Source organism: Bacillus rossius, chromosome 6 (genome assembly GCF_032445375.1).
Source record: "Bacillus rossius redtenbacheri isolate Brsri chromosome 6, Brsri_v3, whole genome shotgun sequence".
NCBI lineage: Eukaryota > Metazoa > Arthropoda > Insecta > Phasmatodea > Bacillidae > Bacillus > Bacillus rossius.
The window spans coordinates 678,832-692,298 of record NC_086334.1 but is presented as its reverse complement, the minus strand read 5'-3'; the positions used below and the strand labels follow the sequence as shown (position 1 = coordinate 692,298).

Sequence of the window (13,467 nt, the reverse complement as noted above, 5' to 3'; positions counted from 1 at the left end):
CCAGCGGCTAGCGGGCTCCTGCCGAGTTCTGACGCAGAATGTCAGTTCCGCGACACCAGCGGCTAGCGGGCTCCTGCCGAGTTCTGACGCAGAATGTCAGTTCCGCGACACCAGCGGCTAGCGGGCTCCTGCCGAGTTCTGACGCAGAATGTCAGTTCCGCGACACCAGCGGCTAGCGGGCTCCTGCCGAGTTCTGACGCAGAATGTCAGTTCCGCGACACCAGCGGCTAGCGGGCTCCTGCCGAGTTCTGACGCAGAATGTTAGTTCCGCGACACCAGCGGCTAGCGGGCTTCTGCCGAGTTCTGACGCAGAATGTCAGTTCCGCGACACCAGCGGCTAGCGGGCTCCTGCCGAGTTCTGACGCAGAATGTTAGTTCCGCGACACCAGCGGCTAGCGGGCTCCTGCCGAGTTCTGACGCAGAATGTCAGTTCCGCGACACCAGCGGCTAGCGGGTTTCTGCCGAGTTCTGACGCAGAATGTCAGTTCCGCGACACCAGCGGCTAGCGGGCTCCTGCCGAGTTCTGACGCAGAATGTCAGTTCCGCGACACCAGCGGCTAGCGGGTTTCTGCCGAGATCTGACGCAGAATGTCAGTTCCGCGACACCAGCGGCTAGCGGGTTTCTGCCGAGTTCTGACGCAGAATGTCAGTTCCGCGACACCAGCGGCTAGCGGGCTCCTGCCGAGTTCTGACGCAGAATGTTAGTTCCGCGACACCAGCGGCTAGCGGGCTCCTGCCGAGTTCTGACGCAGAATGTTAGTTCCGCGACACCAGCGGCTAGCGGGCTTCTGCCGAGTTCTGACGCAGAATGTTAGTTCCGCGACACCAGCGGCTAGCGGGCTCCTGCCGAGTTCTGACGCAGAATGTTAGTTCCGCGACACCAGCGGCTAGCGGGCTTCTGCCGAGTTCTGACGCAGAATGTTAGTTCCGCGACACCAGCGGCTAGCGGGCTTCTGCCGAGTTCTGACGCAGAATGTTAGTTCCGCGACACCAGCGGCTAGCGGGCTTCTGCCGAGTTCTGACGCAGAATGTTAGTTCCGCGACACCAGCGGTTAGCGGGCTCCTGCCGAGTTCTGACGCAGAATGTTAGTTCCGCGACACCAGCGGCTAGCGGGCTTCTGCCGAGTTCTGACGCAGAATGTTAGTTCCGCGACACCAGCGGCTAGCGGGCTCCTGCCGAGTTCTGACGCAGAATGTTAGTTCCGCGACACCAGCGGCTAGCGGGCTTCTGCCGAGTTCTGACGCAGAATGTTAGTTCCGCGACACCAGCGGCTAGCGGGCTTCTGCCGAGTTCTGACGCAGAATGTTAGTTCCGCGACACCAGCGGCTAGCGGGCTTCTGCCGAGTTCTGACGCAGAATGTTAGTTCCGCGACACCAGCGGCTAGCGGGCTTCTGCCGAGTTCTGACGCAGAATGTTAGTTCCGCGACACCAGCGGCTAGCGGGCTTCTGCCGAGTTCTGACGCAGAATGTTAGTTCCGCGACACCAGCGGCTAGCGGGCTTCTGCCGAGTTCTGACGCAGAATGTTAGTTCCGCGACACCAGCGGCTAGCGGGCTCCTGCCGAGTTCTGACGCAGAATGTTAGTTCCGCGACACCAGCGGCTAGCGGGCTCCTGCCGAGTTCTGACGCAGAATGTTAGTTCCGCGACACCAGCGGCTAGCGGGCTGCTGCCGAGTTCTGACGCAGAATGTTAGTTCCGCGACACCAGCGGCTAGCGGGCTTCTGCCGAGTTCTGACGCAGAATGTCAGTTCCGCGACACCAGCGGCTAGCGGGCTCCTGCCGAGTTCTGACGGAAGGCGGTAAGCGCCAGCTTTCCCGCTGAACCGGAAGCTGCGTCGAATCCGAGACAATGCACGGAATGTACCAATTACCTTCGAGAAAAGTTCGAGTTCCACATCTTCCTGAGTTAAAACAATGAGGCGGTGCATCTGGCCACTTTTCTAGTTTGCTGGCATGTAACCTTTTTTTTCCGGTGATTGCTTGTACACATTTCTTATGTTCGTGTTATTTTTTCTTATAAACATAGCGATTTCTCGTTTGGTGGTAAAATGACCACTTAAAAAAACTCATGATAATATTCAAGGTTATGCCATCTTTTTGTTAATTATTTTTTTCACAGTTAACGTAAAGATAACAATGTGGCCATATATTTGTATTCAAGGGATTATTACGCAAAACAACGAATTCTTAAATTCAGTGGCTGAACAAGGAACCAAGAGAAATGTATCATCGGAGAAAGAAAGAGGTGACTTTGTTTAACAAGACGTTTGATCGGATTAGTTTGTCATACGTGTAATGCATTCAAGTTTGATATACTTACTCACCAGGATTTTCTTTTAGGAAGATTTCAAATTATTACTACCTATTGTAGCTGTTACCACGGTGCGACTTTCGGAAAATTTTTATATAGTTTTTCGTTCCATGGTCCATATACCCCAAAACCATCGTCAACTCAAAATTTTATTATATTAAAATTGTGTGAAAACGATAACTGAGAGCAATTTTGTGGGTTTGGAAACAGGTTTGCATATGTGGAATTTTTGTGTGTGTGCGTGTAAGAATTTTAGAGTGTATGTAGAAGCATTTATGTGTGTTTGAGGAAGCATTTAATTGTATGGAAGTAGTGCCGTTGTGTAAATAGGTATGTGTGAATGTCGAAGAAGTAACGTGTGTGTGGAAGCAGGTGTGCAGGTGTGAATTAGTTGTGGAAGCAGGTAGGTGTGTGTGGGAACAGGTATGTAAGTGTGATAGCAGGTATATGGATATGAATGAAAGGGGAGGGGGGGCTGGTGTGGGAACAGGTATGGAGGTGTGATAGCAGGTATATGGATATGATTGCAAGGGGAGGGGGGGGGCTGAATTGTATCCCCTTGGAAAGGGTACCTTTCAAGATTTTATGTACAGACACAGCAGAAAATAAACTGGAAAGGTACCCTTTCAAAATTTTGCTCTTTCATAGTCCAATCAAAGTCATAACTTAAGAGTTAAGAAAGTATTTATTTTTACATTTCATTTGAAGCAGTTTTGAACCATGTCGTAAGTAATGATTCATAGGTTAAGATAATAAGCAATATAAAAAATATATACTTAAAAATATTGTGGACGGTTGGTTGGGTTAGTATAGCTACATTAAAATTACTATGAAATCATGTGATATCTTTCTATCGCATATTTGCATTAAAACCGAAACATTTTAAGAAATCGGAAAGGGTACCTTTCCAGTTCCTACCCAGCTACACTACAGACACCATAAGTCTGAAAGGTACCCTTTCCAAGGGGATACAATTCTGTCGTCCCAATGCAGGTATGTAGGTGTGGAATCAAATATATGTGTACGCAAGTAGTTGTGAGGGTATGGAAGCAGTTATGCGGGGGGTGGCGATAAGCATGAAAGTGCGCTCTGGCAAATGTTTGCGACCGACAAGTTTTCCGTCGGCGCGTGCAGAGTGGCAGGCGGGCGCTGCTACGAGCCCACGTGTTCGCTCATCGGCGACCTCCGTGGACCCTGTGCCCGCCCCCAGACACGCCCCCTCGCGGCTCGCTCTGAACCACTCAGCAGAGCCACTTTCCCACCGCGGCGCTTCTGCAACTGCAACCCGTGTTACGTCAACTAGCGCGGGTCGAATGTCAGTTGCGAAGCACTGAGCTCGCGGTTAACTCGACGCATCTCTGCGGCTGTGACTAACGCGGAAACGTCGTATTACAACAGCCTGTTTACTTTCAGCACTTTCTGATGTGTAACATCTCGGCTGGCGGTACACGGCATCTGGCAGGAGTAATTCTGTGTCGCGTGGAACGGAAATGTGTAACCACGGTGCTGCCATCTGTGGTGGATTGCGCGAACCAAAGTAAAAAAAAAAAACTAATGGAAACTTCATCTTATTTCCAAGCCGTTTAATTATATTGTTTAACTTTTCTCTCTGCAAAACGAATGATTCGATAGTTGACGTGGATGGTCTGGCAGCGAATTCTAGCGGCGGGTGCGGAAACTACGCGTGATTCGCGTCCAGAAATGTAGTTGAAAACACGTGGTATCTATCCCGCTCGGCATTATTTTAAAGAACGCTACGTTAAATTCCGTGTCCATTTTAGTAATATAAGTAAATTAAAAAAAAAAATGAAAACACATGAATTTGCTCTTTACGGAGGTTAGATGTTCCATATATCTGGTCAGTACTGAAATACTTTTTTTAAAATCCTCCCATTAAGTTTTAAGTGTTTTTTTATTGTTAAATATTTTATTTATTACTGTTTGGTTTTCCATCGTTTTAATATACTCATGGCTAGATAAATTATTTTTGGCATAAGTTTTTTGTTTGAGTCTTCCAGAGTTTTTCATTTGTAATTTATACCATAAGTTTTGCCATTGTATATAAATAATAAAATATCGATTCAAAATATTCAAAATCGTAATTCATCGTTAGCCAAATTAGCCAAATCAGTTAAAGCATATGGCGAACTATGTTGGAAATAATTGATTGGTATTATAGGCTACATAATTTAATTTTATATATATATATATATATATATATATATATATATATATATATATATATATATATATATATATATATATCCAGTGTAACAGTAGACAGCAGTTGCTGATGTTTATTTAGTAGAGTTTATTTGACACCGTTACATGTTAAAATTTTTAAGCAATAATTATGACTTTTGTTGTGTCATCTTGTATGTTGTTTCGAAATTTTTTGGTTAATTTTAGTGTTTTGATGGTTTTCAGATATTCTCCTACCCTTTTTTTGTAATTCTATGATTATAGTAGGTACTTTACAGTTGTTTCAATTTTTTTGACATACCAATATAAGCGCAGGGCTTGTCAAGACCACGTATGCAGGTGATAATAATATGACTTCAGCTCTGGACTTAGAAGTGTGGTTTTTAATCAGGCAGTTCATTATTTGTACGTTTATCTCGTCATAGTCTCTTAAAAAAGATCTTGAAATATTTAATTTAAATTTTTTATATAGTATGTCAGATGCAATTAATAAGTAACTAAAATTATATACCGTAATTAAAATATTTATTTTGCATGGTTTATCATAATTCAGTGTAAAATCTTAGAAAAGAATAACAGGTATTCATCTCATGCAGCCTCAAATATATATAATAATGCTATTTAAACGGATTTAGTTTTCTGTATTCATATACATCCATGAACGGATAAACAAAAATATTATTGCTTGCGATTTACAAAAATGACTACCAGTAACCAAAAAATAATTATTCTATGTATTTAGTGTATCGTAATTGCTTAAAAAACTTTAAACTAATGTTTCAAATTTTTTTATCTGTACTATCTTTAATAGAAAATAAATTATTTAAAAATATTTGCTCAAGGCACGAATTATTGTGGAATATAGGGAGCATCTGGAAACAGAGTTTTTTTTTACGAAACGAAGCAGAAAACTGAGCCCACGCAATTATTCGCAGCATAACACCGCATGATGTTTACTTGAAATTAAGTACAACTGAGGTCGGACTTAAAATCATTAAGACTGATTTTGTACGTTTCATTATTCTATCGGTAATAAAATTAGAAACATTATTAAATTACAAATTTTTGTTTTTTTCTTACATCAAAATAATTTAATCCGTTTCTGGCGATCCGAGCAAGAACATACTCTTAAGCATGTTTTAATATATCGTTGATAATAAGAGAAGTATATAATTTGAATTAAGATAAGTAACAAAATACATATTTTCTCAGATATTTAATAGTATGGATTTAATACTTCCGGGGAAGACAGAGCTTTAGTGCTATGGACCCATTTTCTCAGTATTATTTTTAAAATAGTCAATTTAGGGTGTTATAAAAGTTCAACGAAATTAATTTCGATATTTCAGCACCAGAGAGAAGAACTTTTATTTATTTTTATCAAGATGTGTATTAATGAAATTTTATGGAGAAAAATTAAAAACATTCTTGGAGAAAAGGGCTCATAGCTCTATATCTTCCCCAGAACTTCCTTATTATTGATTATAAACATACGCAAGCGTATTTTTGCTGGATTATTTCTTTGTAAGAGGTCAGAATTAAACTAACCAAGTGCTTCCTAGTTGCGTCATCGACATTTAATGATTTCTTACTGTAACGTCATATTTGTTCTACTCTTGTGTGTTTCAGGAGTGGCCATCCTAGTGCACACATGCGCTTCAACGGAGCCAAAGGTGGCCGAATCTGAGGTAATGATGGCCAAGGCTGACCTTGACACTGTAATTTTTTTTTTGTAAATTGAACTGAAATAGTCATGTAAAATCACAGATATTTGTAAATTTGTACATTTACATGAAAACAACTGTATCACTACAAAATAGCGTTCGCATCAATACTGGGTTCGAATTCTTACCCGAGAATTTATGCTTTGTGTTGTCCCAGTACCTACAATGATTAAAGTTATTTTAAACTTGAACGAAGCATATATTAAAATACAAAATTATGCGCGAATTGTAACGAATACTCATACTAGTTATTATTCGCGTTACGAAATGTAGTTGAAAACACAATGTAACCGCCCTGTTGCTTTACTCCAGCAACACCGCGGCCAACAATCCGTCCTCACACTCTCGCCCCAAGGAGGGTCAAACTTCGCGCGGGTGGCAGGATCCCACTGCACGCGACTGTACAACACATAGTTCCCCTTTTCTTCAAAGAAAATAAACTCACGTAGGCAACAGCTAACTAAACAATGAAGAAAGTTACCGGAACCGGTAACAACAACTTGTGTACATTTATCACGCTCGGCATTATTTAATATAATTATACGTTGAAATTTCTTGTCCGAGTTTAATATTATAAGTGTATTTGCAACACGAGAACACACGAAATCTCTCGTTACCGAACAGTTTCACCGGGAGCTGAAGACCGGCTCGTGACGGGACTACAGGGGGGGGGGGGGGGGGTTCCGGGTTCAGCGGAGGAGAACAATGGACCCGGTAGTCTCCGGCGGCCTTCTCTTCCCACGGCGAGCCGCAGCTGATAGCCTGGGCCCCCCTCGTGTGCTCGCTCGCAGTTCAGGTCCAAGTGTACAGTCTTTCAGTGCTCGCCAATGGTGTGTGACATGCAACCTGGGTAACGAGGTGATGTGGTGTTATCGCTTGGAAATACCCTTATAATACGAAACTCGGACACGGAATTCAACGTAGAATTTTTTTAATTAATGCCAAGTGTGGTAAATATATATGTATATTGTGTTTGCAACTAAGCAACTGCGTAGAATATCGAATCATTAAATTTGCAAAAGGAAAGTTAAAAATATATATTAAAACGACAAGAAAAAAAGCAAAAAAATACTTGAAAAAAATAGCAACATCGGCTTTAGACCTGATTTTCGACAAGTAATTGTATTAAAATACTGCCCAGCTTGATATATTAATTAAACAGTTAATACCATAAAGTCTACCATTGTCTTTGTGAGTTTTGTTTTTGCCATCCGCCAGAAATGGCAGCACCGTGGTTGTTACACATTTCATTTCCTTGACTTTCGTAGCATTCACGCATCTACGTCTACCACATGCCGTGTCCCGACAGCTAAGATGTTACACACAACAAATCTCATAATTTGTGATGTTTACGAAATATAAACATGACTGATTCATTATAACATCTATTTTAGTAGACCAATTTTTAGGATTATGAATATGTAACTTATTAATTTTACTCATATCTGATGTAGGTATAACATTTTATAAACATGCATGATTTTAAAAGATTGTTTGTGAGCTATGAAAGACCTGGTTCTAATAGCAAACAAGTAAGCATGAAGTAGCTGTCCCAGGGTAGATCACAGTAAATATCTGTGCGGTTGTGGACAAATATAGCTTCCATGAATTTTTTCAAAATAGTTCTAGGTTAGCTGGAATGCACTATACGGGTGTTAATGGCATTAGGATCCTCTGTTCCACCCCTCACTGATAAAAGAAAGAGAAAAATTCAAGCTAAAACCCATCCAGATATCTCCTTAAGATATTTGGTTACACTAACACATCTGATCAAAATGATAGGTCTTATCTGCAAAGTAGGACGCTAATTAAGTTTTTTAAATTTCTCCATGGCACTATTTATATACTTAAATTGTTTATTTCTTAATATTTATATTATCTTATCTAAACAGGTTTTTGATATAAGGTGTAAATGTTTACGCTGGATGCATTGAAAAAATTAATAGGGTAATATTATACAATACGTTTATTTATATGTGATTTTATATATTCTATGGTAGTGTTTGAGGTATGCCAAGTTATTTAGCTTTACAAAACACTTGGAACTATGTTTATATGATCAGTACATTACATAGAATTGTTTTTTTAGTCTAGTTAATTTCTCTGATCTGCTTCATCACATGTCTATTCAGAGGACTTCATCAACTAGAGTGAGATAAAAATTCCGAAATTTCCGTCAAAGCATGCATCTGACGCAAATACTGACTTCCCACGCACCATGTCTGACTGAGCAAGGCAGGAAAAGTAGTGTTGGGTATACAACTCAGTCATGAGACCTTAATTACTCGTGGGAGAAACTCACAGTTGTTAGTTACACGCTCCAATCCTTATCCTGCAGCGATATTATCGTTTCATTTTTCGTAACACTATTTACGGAAAGAAAAACACCCAGAAGGCAAGAATTACGCAGTGTCTGGTAACATATTTATTGATTGTTTCTTGACATTCAGTTAGTCCTTGGTACACAGAAAAAAAAAATCCAGTTCTTTTACGAAAAGATTCCTTTAGAATGCAACAGCCAAGAAATAGATTGTAATGCTACAAGAAAAAAATTGTAACTTTGTACAACACATGACTATGGCTATTTTTGAAATCATGAAATACGTTTTTCGATATAATACTGAGTATTTATTACAAAAATTTTATATATTAATTGATTTTTCAAAAAATGGTTTTTATTTAGTTTTACTGAAATTATTATGTGCACATTTAATACTGGAAAGCTATTCAGGGAACGGTTTACAAATAACTTAAACTATTGAAGTTACTAGAACAACACAAAGCATAAATGCCTGGGTAAGAATCCGAACCCAGTATAACTAAGAACACTATTTTGTAGTGATACAGTTGTATTCATGTAAATGTACAAATAAAAAAATATCTGTATGTTTACATGAATATTTATTTTCCATTTACAAAAATAAATACAATGTAGAATAAAATAGGCATTGTTTCCTACAGGGAAAATAATAATCTTAAACTACAAGTAGGCAGAAATAAAGAGTGGTTATAATCCCACAAACCCTAAACAATCTATAATTTGTACTAACAAATGGAAATAATTTAAAAGCAATAAATAGACCGTTCGGTTTTGTACCTGTCTGCCTGATATCTTTAAATGTATAAATGTTCAAATTTGGAGGTGTTGGGAGATCTCTTATGTTAAAATACAAACATTAATATTGATATATTGAGTGCCATGTGAGTTTATATGTAACAGTTAATTGAAAATTGCACGCGTATTTGGGGGAACATTCGAGCCACTTTCTTAAAAGAAAGAAGCCAATTTGTACGCGTTCTATTATATTGATATTTATGAAGTTAATAAGTATCTCAATTTCGAAACCAAATTAGTTAAACTAACATGCGTGGTTTCTTTACATCAATAAGGAACGCATACTTTAGTATCAAAAATACATTAAGAAAAATTCTTTGTATTTCGCATGATTATAAAAAACAAACGTAAATTGTACAGAATATTGTAATAAAACGTTTATGTTGAGATCTAGATTAAGATACCGAGTAATTGTGTAGTTGAGAGTGTGACATCGTGTGGGATCAAACTAAATTACTTTGGTTATATAATTATGCTGTGTGGTTGGTAGTGTTTTAAGCGTTTATGTCAGATTCAAGCAAATTCCGGGGGGGGGGGGATTATTAGTGAGGGGCTCAGCTGCCCCCTTCCGAAGAGGGAAAATACATATATGAAAAAAATTAATTTCAACAGGTTTGTATTTTATTTGGTATTTAAACACGTTGAAAGAAACTAAATACAAAATAGAGACACTGAGTCATATGTGAGACGTCAATAGACTCCCCCCCCCCCCCCGGGCTCCCCTCCTCACTCTGTATAAGTTGGTCTGAATTCGTCCGACAAACTTTAGTTGCAGGCTCATCACGACAGAATGAGTTGATAACACCTAAAACCACTTGGGATATAAATTGCTACCAAAGGCTGGTGAAGGCCTTTGAAGTTCGAGCTGAACAATATGATTGTAAATAATAGAGAAAGTATTTAATATGAACACTTTTCTTTATCCCCCGCGAATGTTGTCGCTGTAGTAAAATTACTTATTTGTAATAATAGAAAGTAGCATCTTTATTTTACATATAATTTGTGACGTGTTACTTCCAATTACACAACACGAAATTATTTTGCTACATCTACGAAATTCGCGTTGATTGTAGATATCCATTCAACAAAACAAAATCCAGACGCTTAGTTTTCCATCTTAAAATATTTCTTAATTATTAACAATCAATTCTTGTTCAGCTTCATCTTCTAAGGTTCCTCAGGAAGCACTTTAGGCCGGTATTACAAGGTGTTGATTATGCTACGTCTGTACCCTAACCGTGTTCATACTCCAGGTTAGCACACGGCCAGTCCTTTGTTTTTAGGGAACCGATTTTGGTGTCCTATCCGATACCAATCTGTAGCCCGAATTGTGCGCATGCGCAGAGCTCACTTTTGCGTTGATTTCGACGATGTATTCAATTTCGTGAACATCGTAGGACGTAGCTCACGCATTGGTTTGCCAAAAACAAAAAACTTCATGGTAGCGAAACTATCCTGGAATACACTTAGTACACTTTAATGGTAATAACAATGAATAATCGCAACTTAAAAAAAGGGGGTTGTCTGTAAAGTCGGTTTACGGACGATAATTTTACGTGATAACGTCATAAAAAAACATTGATGAAAAATTGCATACTTTTTAATTTTCAAATATTATTTAAATTTTTTGGAAATTTAATTTAAATAATTAGTTTAAATATAATCACGGACAATTAGTTAAAAAGCCCGCCTTAACCTGTTTGATATTATAGAAGATTATCTCGCACGGTGGATGGCCGGTTCTTGCACGCTCGGCTCAGGCGGAACGTGACAATTTTTCGAGCGTGCAGCCGGCGTTCATCGATTTATAAGACGTTATAACGTCAAAAAGTACTTGAGTAAATTTTAGAAAGGCGATGTTATTTTTGTGCGACGGTGCTGCTATCTCAGGTATTTTTGCCGTAACAGTAGTATCGATGGTTGCGAAACGTCCGCCTGAAGGCGTCGGAACCAGTTTATGCCGGGCTTCTGTACGCCGGCCTGCAGAGCTGTCGTCCCGCAGGCTCCGGTGCACAGCCTCTCGGAGATGGTGCGCCAGCTGCAGCTGCGCGCCACCAGTGCCACCGAGTTCCGCCGCCGCCTGCCGCTCGTCATCACGCAGATGGCGGGCGCCGCCGGCTACGAGGAGGCCTCGCAGGAGCTGTCCCTGGAGGAGCTGGACGCCATCTTCCTGCCCCGGCAGCAGCGCAAGAGGCTGGCGACCGGTGGTGGCCAGGCGCTGCCCGAGTACCAGGGTGAGGCTAGCACCGCTCCTCACTGCCTCATCAGCCATCCTCGCTTGTATCACTTATATCAGTGTGGTGCTGCGGGGGCTACAATTGTCGCATGACGGGAATAGTCAGAGGAGAGTGCGTCGGCGGCGACGCCACTCCAAAGCATGCGCTAGCGGTCGAAGGAGGGGGATATGCTATACGCTAGTTGTAAGCCTCTAACGACCACCATCGTCATTCTTCCGTGCCCCTAGGTAGGTGCTTCGCTTGGTTAAATGGGTAAAGTCCTTGATTATTTTGAATCTAAAATTGAGTGTTTTTCTCATGATTTTAAATATATTTATAATTAAATATAATAATTTCAACATTTAATCAGTTGAATAATAATAATTCAGTTGTATATAAAATCCTAAGAAGAATGTATGTATTCATCCTAGCCTGAACTGTAGGCTTGGCATACATTTTTCAAATTATTGCTAGTATGTAGCGTTTTATTAGACCATTAATTAGAAGTATATCGTTCATTAAACAGTAAAAATTTGTATTCAGAAAATTCCACAAAATCAAACTTGTTTCTAGGGCCTTGGGAAAACCATTTTTTGTTCTGTTAATTAAAATCTATGAACTAAACAACATCATGATCTCTTTTGTTTTTTGCCTTTGAGTTTATGAAAACCATTAAATATGTATTTAATAGATTATCTAGGATCGCGAAAGAGTGAAGATATTCACAGTCGAGGGCGATGTGAAAGATGGTGAACGTGGTTCCAGGCGTGCAAGGCCGGCCCGGCGTGGACTTCCCCGTGCTGCCCAGCATCCCCCGGACCAGCTTCAGCTGCAAGCAGGTCAAGAGCTCCGGCTACTATGCGGACCCTGACACCGACTGCCAGGTACCTGCCCACCTCTACGTCCGTCTCCTGCAGTGGGACTCACCCGTCCGTCACCCGTCCATCACCCATCCGCTCCTACCTGCCCGCCTCTACGCCCATCTCCTGCAGCGGGACTCACCCGTCCGTCACCCGTCCATCACCCATCCGCCCGTACCTGCCCGCCACTACGCCCATCTCCTGCAGCGGAACTCACCCATACGTCACCCGTCCATCACCCATCCGCCCGTACCTGCCCGCCGCTACGCCAATCTCCTGCAGCGGAACTCACCCATACGTCACCCGTCCATCACCCATCCGCCCGTACCTGCCCGCCGCTACGCCCGTCTCCTGCAGCGGGACTCACCCGTCCGTCACCCGTCCATCACCCATCCGCCCATACCTGCCCGCCTCTACGCCCGTCTCCTGCAGCCGGACTCACCCGTCCGTCAACCGTCCATCACCCATCCGCCCGTACCTGCCCGCCGCTACGCCCATCTCCTGCAGCGGAACTCACCCATACGTCACCCGTCCATCACCCATCCGCCCGTACCTGCCCGCCGCTACGACCGTCTCCTGCAGCGGGACTCACCCGTCCGTCACCCGTCCATCACCCATTCGCCCGTACCTGCCCGCATCTACGCCCGTCTCCTGCAGCGGGACTCACCCGTCCGTCACCCGTCCATCACCCATCCGCCAGTACCTGCCCGCCGCTATGCCCGTCTCCTGCAGTGGGACTCAACCACCCGTCACCCGTCCATCACCCATCCGCCAGTACCTGCCCGCCGCTATGCCCGTCTCCTGCAGTGGGACTCAACCGCCCGTCACCCGTCCATCACCCATCCTCCCATACCTGCCCGCCTCTACGCCCATCTCCTGCAGCGGGACTCACCCGTCCGTCACCCGTCCGTAATTAGAGCAACCTGGATCTCAATATTCACAGAACTGAATATCTAATAAAGCCCTGGAATAAATCAACATAATTTATCGCGCTTTTATTTGTTGTATGGTTAAAAATGGTGTGGGTTGAACTTGAA

At 42.1% G+C, this 13,467-nt stretch overlaps 1 protein-coding gene across 1 annotated transcript in view; it reads left to right on the top strand.

Moving 5' to 3' along the window:
* The window catches only part of LOC134533357 (uncharacterized), a 79,191-nt gene that overhangs the window by 38,625 nt on the left and 27,099 nt on the right, over window positions 1–13,467 (top strand). The window contains exons 3-5 of the mRNA XM_063370877.1: window positions 6,145–6,203; window positions 11,357–11,588; window positions 12,336–12,454. Of these exons, the coding sequence (XP_063226947.1) occupies window positions 6,145–6,203; window positions 11,357–11,588; window positions 12,336–12,454 (410 nt within the window). The remainder of the gene's footprint in view (window positions 1–6,144; window positions 6,204–11,356; window positions 11,589–12,335; window positions 12,455–13,467) is intronic.